Source organism: Podarcis vaucheri (genome assembly GCF_965113315.1).
Source record: "Podarcis vaucheri genome assembly, chromosome: 1".
Taxonomy (NCBI): Eukaryota; Metazoa; Chordata; class Lepidosauria; order Squamata; family Lacertidae; genus Podarcis; species Podarcis vaucheri.
Window position 1 is genome coordinate 79,316,723 of NC_138759.1, and position 14,602 is coordinate 79,331,324.

The 14,602-nt window shown below is 44.5% G+C and overlaps 1 protein-coding gene across 2 annotated transcripts in view; it reads right to left on the reverse strand.

Moving 5' to 3' along the window:
• Positions 1–908: 908 nt before the first annotated feature.
• CD151 (CD151 molecule (Raph blood group)) overlaps positions 909–14,602 on the reverse strand; it is a 40,186-nt gene continuing 26,492 nt past the window's right edge. For both annotated transcript variants that reach the window (XM_082230717.1, XM_082230718.1), the window contains exons 5-8: positions 12,153–12,257; positions 8,558–8,713; positions 6,293–6,379; positions 909–3,534 (exon numbers count right to left, since the gene is read on the reverse strand). In XM_082230717.1, coding sequence (XP_082086843.1) covers positions 3,475–3,534; positions 6,293–6,379; positions 8,558–8,713; positions 12,153–12,257 — 408 coding nt within the window. In that variant the 3' untranslated portion in view covers positions 909–3,474. The remainder of the gene's footprint in view (positions 3,535–6,292; positions 6,380–8,557; positions 8,714–12,152; positions 12,258–14,602) is intronic.

Sequence of the window (14,602 nt, forward strand, 5' to 3'; positions counted from 1 at the left end):
TTTTTAGAGAATTAATATGCAGGTTTGCTTCTTTCCCTTTGTTCCAGGCTGCATGCACACCATAAATTTGAAGCAGATGGTTTCCCCAATGAATACTGGAAATTGTAGTTGCCCTCTCACAGGGCTACAATTCCCAGTACTCTTAAAAAAAAAATACAGTGTCCAGGATCGGGGGGGGGGGGGGAGAGTCATATGCTTTACACATGCATTGAATGGTATGCTACAGTGCAGAAACTATGGGTGTATGAATGACTGTAATCCCAGTTTCAAAAATAGTGAACCAATCCAGAGATGGACATGGGATTCACTCATTAGGTTGAGTTTCTGGTGTGCTTCTGATGCACAGCAGTCTGGGTTGCACAAGAGCCTGCTTCTATTACATCAAGGGTGAGGTTTGCGGGGAGGGATCATCAACCTTAGGGGACCACTGGGCACATTTGGAATTTGGAGAGTCACAAAATGGCTGCCAAGGGGCCCAGAAGAAGAACACAAAATGAGTGCCACATTTAAAACAACAGAAAGAGAGACAGGACCACAAAAGTGTGGAGTAGGTATGGGTCCCCAGCAATCTGCATCGGTCACCACTGCTCTTTCTTCAGAACCGATGGGAAGGGTGGGTGTCTAATCCTGGCATCCAAAAAACATGCTCATCTTTCAAGTGGCAGCATATTCGATGCAGGAGACGCCAAGTCAGAAATAGGAACTGAGCAGTGCCTCCAGCACTTTGTGGATTTTTCAGGAGATATTGACTGAGACATCATAGGAGGTACTGTCAGGCGCATCGTGTGATGCACAAATATTTGAAATATAGTAGTTGACAATCTCCCAGACCCCCGTCCCTGTTACCGATGAGGTGTTTGGCTACTCCGCAAACCCACGTTATCACTTCGGCCTCACACAGGACAAAATACAGACAATATTAGCTTTATTGGCCAGCAACATAAACTGTATTTAAAGCATGGTTATTATATGAGGAAAAACCAAAGAGCAAGCACAGATTGCTGACTGGCAACCCCTGGCCCTCTCTTACCATGGCACAATATAGTTCCCCAGTGGAGGGAGGTGGAGAGAAAGCTAGCCATCCACACAAATGCACTTCAGTAGTCAAATACTCTTTCAAGCAACTGCAATCAGGACCTTCTGTTTTCTTGCAGGTTGGGGAGTGGGGAGAGAAACATCAGGTAGGTATAAAGAAATAATTTAGCAATTTAATTTGTAATAATTAAATTATTACAAATGCTCACCCACCTTTACAGTGAGAATGGCGCAAAACCTTTCTCCTGCAAAGACGTTTACCATGTGTGATCATGCTTTACACCTCCCCAGCTGCCTCCTGAACCTCCTGAGCAAAGCAGCCAAGAGGACACTCCAGTTTTCACTGCACCCATGAGAGGCAATTATGTGACATGGACTTTCTTGGGTGGTGTGTTTATATTAAGTGCTTGCCTATCAGAGCCCACAAAGGGCTGGAGATGGAATTACCTTTAGTCTCTACTTTAGTTGGAGAAAGTCACATCTAGCCAGCTAAGGAAAATCCTGGAGTGTAAGACTAGGTTCCCAGTTTGGGCAAAACCTGTATACGTTGGCCTTTGGTGGTGATGGTGGGGGCTTAGATCAACTTTCCACAGCCTGATGCCCTCCAATGTTGTTAGGACTCCCAACTGCTATCGTCCACAGTAAGGTATGATGGAAGCTGGGAGTCTGGCAATGTCAGGAAGGCACCAGAGACTGGGCAAAAGCTTCCTTAGGCCATGTGACTGCTCTTGCCCCCAACCAGGTATGTGAAAGGGGACAGGGAAGAATGGGCTATGGAGGGGCATTGCAAGAGCTTCAACGGAACCTATAGAATGCCAATACACAAGCGGCCACACTGTTTACTCGGGAGACTTTCAGTGGGATAGGAGAGGGATGGGGGTCCATATATTGGACTTCAACGACCATCAGCCACCAGCTACTATTACCAATGGCCAGGAATGATGGGAGCTGTAGTCCAACATCTGGAGGGCCCACCTGGTTCCCCATCAGTTACAGGAAGTATATTCTTCAGCATGCTGCTGTTGCTACAATGGACCACAAATGAGGCGTGGGGAAAGCTGTTAAATGGAAGAGGTACCTTACTGAAATCAAAATGTGAGGCAGTCGTGAAACAGGTCAATGTAAGAATGGGGAAGGAATACTTGGACACGGGCTATACAAACAGGATCTGGACACCTACTCTATCAAGGATGCTTTTAGTGTTTCTAAAACATATTCTGTGAAAACCTTTAGAGTGGGTGAATTCTTGGGAAAACTAGCAAATCTGCTGTTGGAAGCCATTCCTAGAATAGCCTCCTCTACAGCAGGAGAGGCAACTGCTGTAGATACAAAAAGATACCGGCCACTTTCTCTCCTTGCACCAAATAGTTCAATTTGCAATTTTATGCCTTACTGCCAATTGAAATCATTTTGGTATGAAGCATACTCAGTAAATTAATGAGAGAGGGGAATAGGAGAGCTGAATTCTGGGTTTTCATGCCAGCCAGAGAGTACCTGGCTGGCTAATCAGACTTTGAAGATCAACACAAAAGCAAGTAGAAGTATGTTCTCCCCAGTTAAATGATGTGTCATTCTGGAAGTGGATGCTCATTCCTATGAAAAGGGGAGCTGCACAATTCCACAGAGTCGGGTTATCTTGACAGCACAGTTGAGGAAGGAAGCCATTTCAACAGAAAGCTTATTGTTTGTGTGTCTGTTGGAAAAAGTAGGCCAAGGCTTCTAATTAAGAGAACAAAAGAACGTCCTCCAACACCTGGCCTGAAAGGCACAAGACTCGTCTCCAGGGGGGCCTCCTGTTGGGGCAGAGGGAAGGCCCTGAGGATGAAGCAGCCGACTTTGTGGGTAACCTAGTCCATCCATCTCTCAGGCACAACCTCAAGGAGATCGGGAGAAGAGATTACCCAGCAGAAGGAGGCACTGCCTTGGATGGGAAAGAGCCATTGCATCAGAACTTCCACTGGTCCAGAAAGGCACTTCTTCTGGGTGCAGAAAGAGAGGATTTAAATCTCCCAACCTGTGAATGCCTTCTGCATCCTTGTGGGCTAGTTGTCAGCCGATCGGAGAGTCAATGTCTTGGTTAAAAGAGAGCTAAAAGGGAAACAGGAAAGGTGCCAGGCCCCCTGGCAGCGTTGATGATCTCTCTTTCAGATTGAATGCTTGGGCCTGGGCTTGGAAACATTTCTGGCAGATAAGAATTCTACAACTCCATGACTCTGGACCACAAAGAAAAGACTGGGTGAGCCCTGGGCCTCCACGACTGCCATAAGGAGGACAACTGATCTCTCTCTCTCTCTGGCAGAGGCACTGGGTGAGAATAAGTTTCCTTAAGCAGCAGAAGTCCTTGCGAGGTTGAATTTTTCTGTGCTGCCGCCTAAAAGGATAGGGTGATGGGATGGAACGTGGTGTAGTCAAGCAGGTGGGGTGGTCTTCCAAGCTTCCCTAGTAAGGCTCAGATTTCAAATTCCTGTACAAACAGCAAGTGAAGAGCATCCCAAATATCTAGAAGGCAAAAAAACAACAACAATGGGTGAGCAACTGAAGAAGCAATGCATCAAGCCATGTATCTCAGCACCTCTTCATTCTTCTCACATGGGACAGAATGTTGGTCCCTTGCAATCATACAGAGTTTTGCAGTCAGAAGGGACCGATCTTCCAATATGGGCACAGAGAAAATATGACCTGAAACCTCAGCAGGTGAACCCTGAAGCCTGGGCAAGCTCAGTGGTCTGTAGCTCGGGGACAGCATCTCGCTTTCACACAGAAGGTCCCAGTCTCAGCTTACAACATTTCCAGGTATAGCTGACCCCTGTCAAAAACCCCGGAAAGCCACTGCCTCTCAGTTACCGCTCAATGAACCAAAATCATGACTTCGTAGAAGGTAATTTCCTATGCTCCAGCAGGGCAGCTCAGCTGTAACAGAGATGTGAGGCTGCAAGCAAGGGCATTCCTTTGGACAGCTGGTAATAGCTGTTTTCTGTAAGAAGTAAAAGGGAAATCTCGCCCAAGTGAGAAAGAGCCAGTCCTGAGTGAACTGCACTTTACAATGACAGCTGCAAAGGCATGAGAGGAAGGGAGAAATGCACTGGTTCGGCATTAAGATTGCATTAAGATCACTGCACATTTCACCTTTGGCCATTTAAAAAAAAAAGGAAAAGGAAACATTCTCATAATTATTTGAAATGGGAAGAGAAGAGAGAAATCGAGCAATGGATAGTTACTATGTGATGGTCAAAACTCCCAAGATATCACTGTGGGTTATTCTGGTAGTGTTCTGAATTTTAAGAAAAAGAAGTTATTTTAAAACAGGGGTCAGCAAACTTACTGCGCCTCGGGCCAGTGTCTCCAGCGCCGATTGTGCGGCGGGCCAGAGAGTCGAGGAGCGTGTGCCCATACATGTGCGCACACGCTATTTCTGGCACACCTCCGGGTTGGAGAAGCACCAGAAATAGCTTGTGCGCATGTGCACAGGCCTCCCCCGACCCGGATGTGCACCGGAAATAATGCTTGTGCATGCGCAAATAACGCTTGCACATGTGCAAATAACCCTTGCGCATGTGCACAAGCTATTTCTGGTGCTCCTCCAATCCGGAAGTGGGCAGCTGCGCAGCACAGCACCGGTAAGAGCGGGCAGTGGCAGCGGGGGTCACCGCGGGCCAGATAAACGAGTCCCTCGGGCCTTATCCAGCCCGCAGACCTTAGTTTGGGGACCCCTGTTTTAAAAGCATCCCCTTCTAATTACACTGCTCAGTCTGAGCAGCTGTTGGGACAAATCACCACTAGAGGCTGCCTTCTCACTGCTTTACAGAAAGATTTCTGTTTTTCACAACCTTCCCTTCAGTAAATAGTATGTTGGTGTGTTTTTTTTACTGAGTCATTTGTATCTAGAGTTGGCAACCTCAAACCTTTAGAAGCACCTCCATCCCTTACTCTATAAGCTGTAGGATTTTTTTAAGCACACAGGTTATTAGGGATTTACATGTGTATGTTTTTGGAAAATTGCCACTTTAAAATGATTGTGGGGGAGACATTCTCTCAATTTTACAGTGAATCAGATAACTCACATCTAAGAAAACACCACCAAAGCTGGTTTCTACTGTAGCTTCTTAGTAGGGAACCCAGGGTGTGGGGAGGGCCACATTCCATTCAGGGCAACTTTCTGAGGGCCACTTGCCAGGGTCAAAGGTTAATATCAGGCATGTAAACAGTCCTTTGCGTGGTTGCTTGTATTGAGTGGGAATTGTCTCCAGTTAGGGAAGCAATTTGAACGCTGAAAGCAAGCCAACTTTTGAGGCCATGAATGAACCACAAATGGCAAGACAGGTAAGTGCAGGTATGCAGGCTGGCAGGCAACTTTGGGGGGGGGGGAGCTAGTAACTTTTGAGAACTCATTAGCAATGCTAGTTAATATACTGTGCTCAGCCAACACACTGGCTTCAGAAATTCATGATTGCCACAAATCATGGAGATATAGAAACTTGCAAAAGAAATAGGCATGGGTGAGAATATTCACACACACATACACACACACACACACACACACACACACACTGCAATGTGAGATGATACTTGAGCTTAAAGTGTGTGTGTGTGTGTGTGTGTGTGTGTGTGTGTGTGTCAGAAAAGTAAGATCAGAGATGACAGCTACTTCTATGACCAGGAGATTGCTCAAGGCAGAGAGATGGAATATAGAATCACTTCCCGCATTCAGAGCAAACCCAACGAAGCCTCCAGAATCCAGTGGTGCTGGGCTGCAGCTTAATTCCAGCTGCTTTTACATGGTTACAATTTGCACACAGGATCCTCTGGATCCTGCAAAGCTATTATCTTTAATTTACAGACAATAGCAAAGAGAAATCGATGTCCTTTTTGTCCTAATGCAGTGTTGTTGGCAACTAGAGTGGGCAACAGGCCAATCCAAAGCCAACCACTGGAGCAACTGGCCAAGTGCTATGCCACACTCCTGCCTAGCCCCTGCTGGGGAAGTATGCACCTTTCATGATATTCCTGAAACCTTTCTCTTTCTCTTCTGTGGTTGATTACCCATATGTTTTCTGCAGCGTTGTTTGTTTGTCTGTCCTATAGCAGCTTTCAGATCAATGGTAAACTGCATGACAGGTATCCATGGGTCAGACTTTGCTTACAGGTCCCCAGTCGCCAATTACTCTCATAACAGTAAACCTGAGACAGGAACTGTAGCATGGTGGTCTCCCAAGCTCTAACCTTGCACACTTCAATCTTGCATATTACTAGCCCATACCTGTACAAAGGCAATGCCAATCCCCACTGCTCCAATGATTTTCAGGTGTTCCTGGATGAAGTTTTCCAGTTTAGTGATGCAGCCACCCTAGAGAGAGAGAGAAAAAAAATTGTTGACATAATTTCAAGTTTAATTTGTGTCTTCTTGTGCTGTTTCGAGATTCGCATGTGAAAAAGAAGTTTTCACACAGCAAATAAATGCAAGAAAATAAAAAAATGGGCTGGGGCATCTGAACAAATGCTCATCCTTGCAAGGATTTCTTGGCCTAATGCTTCACTTTAACCATGTTACACATGTGGCCTGAATAGAGGGCTCCTACAAAGTCAAATCAGTAGTAGTAGCTTGAATCAGTGGAGCATCAGCAGCCAACTGTAAACCTGTAACATCAACAGGCACTAAAAAAAGAGATGAAGTAGAACACAGCGTTAGGGAAGCTCAATCGCTGTCTGCCTCCATCTTTAAAATATTGTCTTTGGCCTCCTGGTGGCCTGTTTATCTGCCTTGCCAAGTCATTGCAGACAGGAGAAATAACAGGTTTAGCTGCAGTGCGAGGCAAGCTTTATTTTTTAAGTTGTTTGATCATTCCACAAATGTATTCCCACTGGGTAGTGGCCTAAGGAAGAAAGCACATGAGTACATGGCTCATGGTTTCAAAGCTCAAGCCAGTAAAGGCAGAGCTGAGGAGACTCAAGTTTAAATCCCCCATGAGCTATGAAGCTCATGGGATGGCTTTCAGTCAGTCACCATCCCTCAGCCTTGCCTACCTCATGGGATAGCTCTGGCGAGAATGAAAATGGAAAGGAATATCTACAGAACACACTTATAACTACCGTATTTTTTGCTCTATAAGACACACCAGACCACAAGACGCACCTAGGTTTTGGAGGAGGAAAACAAGAAAAAAAATATTCTAAATCTCAGAAGCCAGAACAGCAAGAGGGATCGCAGCACAGTGAAAGCAGCAATCCCTCTTGCTGTTCTGGCTTCTGGGATAGCTGCGCAGCCTGCATTCGCTCCATAAGACACACACACATTTCCCCTTACTTTTTAGGAGGGAAAAAGTGAGTCTTATAGAGCAAAAAATACGGTACTTTGTACCAATTTAACTTCTATGTCTCCCCCCAAAGAGGTCTAGTTTGGGGAAGATGCTTAAAATCCTTTGTTAAAGGATCTCCTGTCCCTTCCCATACAAATATGGTTCTCAGGATTCCCTAAGGAGAGGGAACAAGTGTTTTGAAATGTGTTTTAACTGATTATGTAAACTGGTCATTCTTTCTACGTTTCCTTTCAGCAACCTGTCACAGGCAGGTCAATCTCAAAAGGCAGACTGGAGGCAAATGTTGCAGAATGTAAATACTTCACTATTCTTTCCAAATCTTTGGAAATATTATTTAATACATTTCTTTATATCCACGTAAATGGCACTTCTGTGTGATTTACATGAGAGGACAGTTCCCTGCCCCAATAGGCCTACAATGTAGAAACAAGACAATGTGAGACAAGAGACGAATGAGGAGGAAATGGAGGCCAGGGCAAGCTGGGGAAGGAAATACAAAATGGTGGAATCTCCTTTCAAACGAGTATCTTTTCTCACCAAAAGTATGTCCTATTGCACTTTGGAAAAGAAGCTAGGGGGTGGGCAGCAGGAATCACCTGGGCCCAGCAGTCAGCAATCATGCCCCAAGGCACAGGGCTTAGTCTGTCTCTGCCTAAAACAAGCTTAGTTGCAGAAGTTATTCATGCTCCTCATATCATTTAATCCCCCTCTGAATCCTGTTGAAAAATGATTGCTTCATTGCCATCACTCTTTGGCAGAACACTCTGTAGACTGAAACATCAACTGACAGTTGGAAAATTGGAATTCCGTGGCTAAAAAAAACTTCCCAAAGTATTTTTGAGTTTAAGGGGACAAACTTTTTTTTTTAAAAAAAATACAGTTTAGGTTGCCAGGTCTGACTGTTTGTCCCTTTTCATTGAAAATGGTAAAAACAACAACCCAAGAACACCACAAGATGGTGGCAAAGTATCTCTGCCTCACCTGCCCACGTGTTGGAACAGAACTGTTGAGGAATATAAATATCTATTTGCGACTAGTTTTGTGACTACTCTAGAAGAAAATCTTCAGGCAATGTTGCAGAACATACTGAGAGGCTGAATCTGCTGTGGTGCCTTGCATGGAACTTGTTGATAAAAGTAGTCTCAGAGCCATCTGGCATCCACTTAACTTTCAGATAAGAGGGAGGCGGCTCAGGTCTGATTTCTTACCTCTTTGTAGATATTCGAAGGATGATCTCTTTGGCCACACTTATCTGTCACTGTCTTGCAGCAACTGTCAGGGAACTTCCGGTTTAATGCATCAGGAGATTTGATCCATTCGCTGTCACTCCAGTCTGAAGCATTATGGCTGCCACAGCACTTAAACTGAACACATACAAACATAAAAGCAAAGTTTGCAGGGCTTATTGCCAAAAGATGTTGCAACACTCAAGTTGTCTATGGTATCATGTCTGTGAATGCCTGTACCTCTGGCCTGCACAACTGCAGGAGTATACAGCCCACCAGTCATACAACAGAAGAGCTATTGAGCTTTTGCAGTGCTAGAGGGCTGTGCACATTTCTTCCCAAGAGCAACACCAAGCTGGGTTTAGCTGGCATTTCTGTAAGAGAGTATAACTATGACTGCTGACTGGTTTCTTTTAAAGAAAACGTTCCTTAAATATAAAGCCATCCTTGAATAAAGATATACATGGTGATGTCACTGCTACTTACTATACATATATGGGATGTGTGTAAGCTGGCCTATAAACATCCTGCTGCTCCTTTGACAGTCAATGAAGAGGCTACTCTGGTTGTTCTCGCTGTATCAAGCTACATTCTCTGTAAGCAGATCAAATATTCGGCATGGTGTAGAAGAGACATAGCTAGAGTGAACTCATTCCTGGCAGGCATGCTGTACGCTCACATGCTTCCTATCCATTACAGTCCAAGCGAGTCTCCTCCCTTCCTTGCATTTTCCCGTCTTATGTCATGTCTGCAGAGAAACACCCTAGGCATGCAGCCAGAAGCTCTGCATGTGTAGGCCTGCCATACGCCCAGATTTTCCTGGACATTACTGGGATATCAAAGGGGGAAATTTCCAAAAGAAGGCGCTTAGTCCTGGATCTTAGGCAAGTAAAAAAAAAAAACCACAACAATTTTGGTGGTGTTCTGGTTTTTACTTTTTGAAATATGGCTAACAGATTGAGGTTGAATCCTAACAAGACAGAAGAACTGTTCTTGAGGGGAAAGGCAGGTGTGGGGGACTCCCTGGTCCTGGATGGGGCAACTGTGCCCCTGAAGGAGCAGGTGCACAGCCTGGGAGTCATTTTGGACTCACAGCTGTCCAGGGAGGCGCAGGTCAATTCTGTGTCCAAGGTAGCTGTTTACCAGCTCCATCTGGTATGCAGGCTGAGACCCTACCTGCCTGTGGACTGTCTCGCCAGAGCGGTGCATGCTCTGGTTATCTCCTACTTGGACTACTGTCTAGAATATCAACATTTTAAAAAGCCACATAAGTATAAAAATATTGCTGTGGTAAAGTGGTTTTACTAACTAAAAAGTAGGAATAGTAGGAACCAATCATTCCCCTGTCACTAGCCAAGGTTTCACCTTCTTTCTGAACTGCGGCAAGTCTCAAATAACTTTCTGTAACCTTGGAGCTACGCAGCTGAGTGCACGTCCTCTCCTGTATGAATTACAGCCTAAAACAATGAGATGCCTGTCCAAGTTTTCCAAACTAGGTGTGTCAGACAACACAAGTGCTCCCTGATGGAATGACCTAAAATAGGGCTTCTCTGCTTGATGGAAGATAAAATCTCTGCCTTTTCTCTCTGCTCTGTTGTAAACTGGATTCCCCATCATCCACTTCCATCACTAGAGATTACTGGCTCCGAGAAAAAGTTGTGACAAAGAAGTAGTGGGGGCTTCCTCACCTTCCACATTCAGAAAGGCTGCCACATTTGCTCCAAATGAAGATGTGTCTGCGCTCTCACTTTTCTCTTCAAATGACATGTGAAGGTATAGTGGATTGGTGCTTCGGAGACGCAACCACTAAATATGGCCACCTGTTTATTTTAACCAGCTGCACTTGTGCTTCTCTTTTGGGACTTCTTGTGCCAGGAATGAAGCCAAGAGGCAGCAATGTGCTAATAATACATGTGCCCTGTACAGCACCTCTTGACCAAGTAGAAGGCCTGGGAAAGTGATCTGTACAAAGTAGGAGGCATGGGGGAAATTATCTATATTTGGAAAGCCCAGTCAGGGTATCCAAGGGACTGCTCTGTGTGGTCAAGCACTCTGCAAATATTCTGACAAGCTGTATCTCACAAACCCTAGGTCTCTTAAGGCTGGTTCATAGTTATTTATTCATGCCATAAAATTTATATACTGCTTGACTGTAAAAAGCAAACAAACCTCAAAGCCGTTTATAAAGAGAGAGAGAGAGAGAGAGAGAGAGAGAGAAAACAGTAATTTGATAATTTCATGTGCTACTCAAGAAAATGGAAGTCTGGAGCTCCCCCTCTCCAGTTGTGAATCAAACAATCCAGATGAGCAGAGGCCTATATGTATATATTTCTATGCAATTAGACTCTCATTTTGCAACGCAGATGGCATTTGCCACAAAAAAGGGAGGTGGAAAGAAGGCCTGTTGCGTATCAATGTGTGTGCAAGACCTCAATTCGCATAATAAAATGGTCCATGTGCACAGGAGGTGTGCATGAGAATGAAGCTCATTCCCACCATGTTTATAGAATCTACAGGCCAGAGCACAGCACAGCTGGATTCTTGAAACCCCCATTCCACAGCACATAGGATCTTCTTGCAACAGCAGCATGCAGGTCCAAATTGCAACTGTGTATACCAGCTTCTGCCCAGCTGGTGCTCTCCAGGTATTTTGGACTACAACTCCCATCAGCATCAGCCAGTAGGGCAAGCTGAGGCTGATGGGCATTGCAGGCCAAAATACAGTATCTGGATGGTACCAGCTGGGCAGAGGCTAGTTCACAGAGATGAGGCCAGAAGATGCACGTCATAGATGCCCTTGTGCATTTTAACAATAAAACAATGAACAGACTACTGCAATCGACACAAGATAATATCACCAAGGCAACTATATGTAAACAAACAAGAAATGTCCATAAAAATGGCAAAAGTAGTTTCCTTCCCAAATAGGTTTTATCTTAAACAACTGCAAATGCAGTAAATAAAGAGTTCACTTGTGATATATCAAGGGCTTGGATATCAATCAGACGTTTCATCGCTAAAGAGCTTAGTCATCGAGTTTTGTAGTAAATAATATACAAGAGAAGACAGTATGTAAACGACTTGAAGGAGGGGTATATCTGTCCCCATCTGCATGTTTCCATTGGGAGGAACATAGAAAGAGAACGATGTCCTTCAGTTTGTCAAACCTCCTACAGTTTAGTGACGAAACGTCTGATTACCAGAACGATGTTCAAGCACTGAACCACTGGAATATCACAAGTGTACTGTTTATTACTGAGTTTGCAGTTGTTCAAGATAAAATCTATTTTGGAAAGAGAAGAAATGAGCACTGAACCTCTGATATATTACAAGTGAACTCTTTATTTACTCCATTTGCAATTGTTTAAGATAAAACCTATTTGGGAAAGAAACTACTTTTGCCATTTTTATGGATGTTTGTTACAGATAGATGCCTTGGTGTTTATTATCTTGTATCAATTGTTGTGCATTTTAGGCAAGTGGAGAAACCATTCCACATATTTGGTGGAATACTTCCTTCCATAGTCGAAAGATGTAGAATTTTATCACCCTATTTAAATCCATTTCCTAAGCCTACCTCCTGCTGCAGTTTGTCCACCGCACTAGTCACAGACACTTCGTCCGGCTTCATGTACTTCTGGGTCATTGTCTCCTTCAGATTTTGCTTCAGCTCCGCATTCAGCTGCATAGGGTGGGGAAAAGGTAGTGGGGATGGAAAGAAAATATGAATAATATCCTTCTTTGACATAGCTCTCTGTATGATAACCAACACAAAACTGCACCCAGAATGACTCAATAGATCCCTGGTCCAATTTTACAAGATATATAAATTTGGGAAACAAAGGTGAGATGGAGAGTTGCAGAGTGTTAGGCAAGTGGGTTGCTCTAGAGCAGGATTGACCCTGTGGCTCACCAGATGTAGCAGGACTAGAACTCACAACTTCCTGGCCACTGGCCATGTAGGCCAGGACTAATGGAAGATCACATCCCTGCTCTAGAGAATCCCCAAGCTCTAAATAAACACAGGCAGATGCAACAAGCCTTTCTTCCCTTTTGCCTAGGTAGATCACAATCTGGTGAGATCTGAGTGATCTGCAAGAATTCTGACTCCCAATCCTTTAACAATAGGAATGACACACTCCCCTTCTCCCCTCTAAATTAGGCTGCTGAGATTAAGAAAGCTGCAGGAGGGGACCCAACAGTTGATTTGTGTCCAACTGGACTGTGAGCTTAGTTCTGCTACAGAAAAAATTCCCAAGTTGAAAGTGTTCCAACAACGTTCTACCAGAATCGCACTGCCACTATTTTGCTCCAGCTGGTGGACCTTGGGTCTCTTCTAAAAAGCCAAATACACATCCCAGAATCCTGAAGTCTGGCCGCTTCTAGCCTAAGCTTATTTTCTAAGATTTTCTGTAAAATAAACAGGCATCCCACTTCACTTGAATTCTAGCTTGTTTTATGGCCCTGGGGCTCCACTGGCTTGGGCCCAAGCACCTGGGCTTGACTGGATTCATGGGACAGGCTATCAGCGACCCCAGTACTTTTGAAAGTAGAGCTCTGCAGTTGTCACCATGAACTACATTTTCTCTCATGCATGCACTTCACCACTGGTGAATGACATGGAAAGTTCCATCAAACTCTTACTACAATGTACGCAGAAACAACAAAGCTGCCTTATACTATGGACTCATCTAGCTAACTACCTGTCAACCCTGATTGGCTACATATCTGTAGGATCTTGAGCAGAGATCTCTCTCAGCCCAACCCATGGAGATCTTTTAACTGCAAATGTCAGTAACTCAGCCCAGAGACCTTTCAGCATCTAAAGAAAATGCTCTACCACAGAAGCACTTGGGGGGGGGGGAGCAGATGCCCCAGGAAACAAAGCAAGGGTTTTTGCATCAAAATACAGCAGTGATACATCCTTAAATTCCACTTGTACAAGGTAAACATATCAAAGGAGTGACTAGAGCATCATTTGTTTGCCAGACTGGTGCCTTGATTTGAACCCAAATGATATGAGGCTTTAGAGATGAATAATTCACACAAATACAAGGGGAAAAGGTTTGCTGGCACCAAAAGCAAAATTAGAGAGAGAGAGACTCAATTAGCAGATGCCTTCCAGGAAAAACAAAATAAATTACCTGTGGGCTCATAGGAAAGAACTGCAGCGTGGAACAAAGGCAGCAAAAGCAAATACACAGAGTTTTATAAGCATATTGGGGTAAAGGGAAGCAAGGAGGGGAAAATAAGAGGAAGAATCACAAAAGACAAAGTGCATTCAACCCTAGATATAAGGGAAAAGGAGGCTTGCAAGGAGGGCACGGCAGACAGAAGAAACAGAGGCTTGCAAAACAAGTCGGATCCACACAAACACTGGTGTCCCTCCCAAAACTACAAATCCCAGCATGCCATGCTCACTTGCTTGCATTATCAAAGCCAATCCCATGCATTCCTGAAACAGCATTTTAAATTAGCTCATCCTTCCTGGGAAGCTGATTGGATAACCATCCTAAGAGCTAATGATTCCTCAGACAGCTTTTGAAAAAGAAAGCTTCCTCTCTTTGAAAAAAAATGTTTGGCCTGTTCTATGCTGGATGATTTCTGTCCATATGAAGTTGTGATTAGGAATTGTTCAAGGCAGTCTATTAAACAATTTCCATGCAGACCTGGATATAGGAGTTAGCTTCATTTTACCTTACCCATTAAATAAATAAGATGCAACAAAATCCCTGCAAAGGTGTCTTCTCAGAGGCTATGGGGTGGGGGGAACAGACGATAAAAAACGCCATCTAGAACAGCCACCCCACCCCACCTGCTGCCCTCCAGATGTTTTGGACTACAACTTCCATCCTTGATAACCTCTGGCCACGCTGGCTGGGGAGGACTGGAGCTGTAGCTCAGCAAGGTCTGGAGACCACCAGGTTGGGAACGGCTGATCTATGCAAAGCTGGTGGCAGCTTATGAAAGCATGTAGCCCAGGAGATCAAGCTTTGTTGAAATGCACACATCCGTTTTATAAAAGGA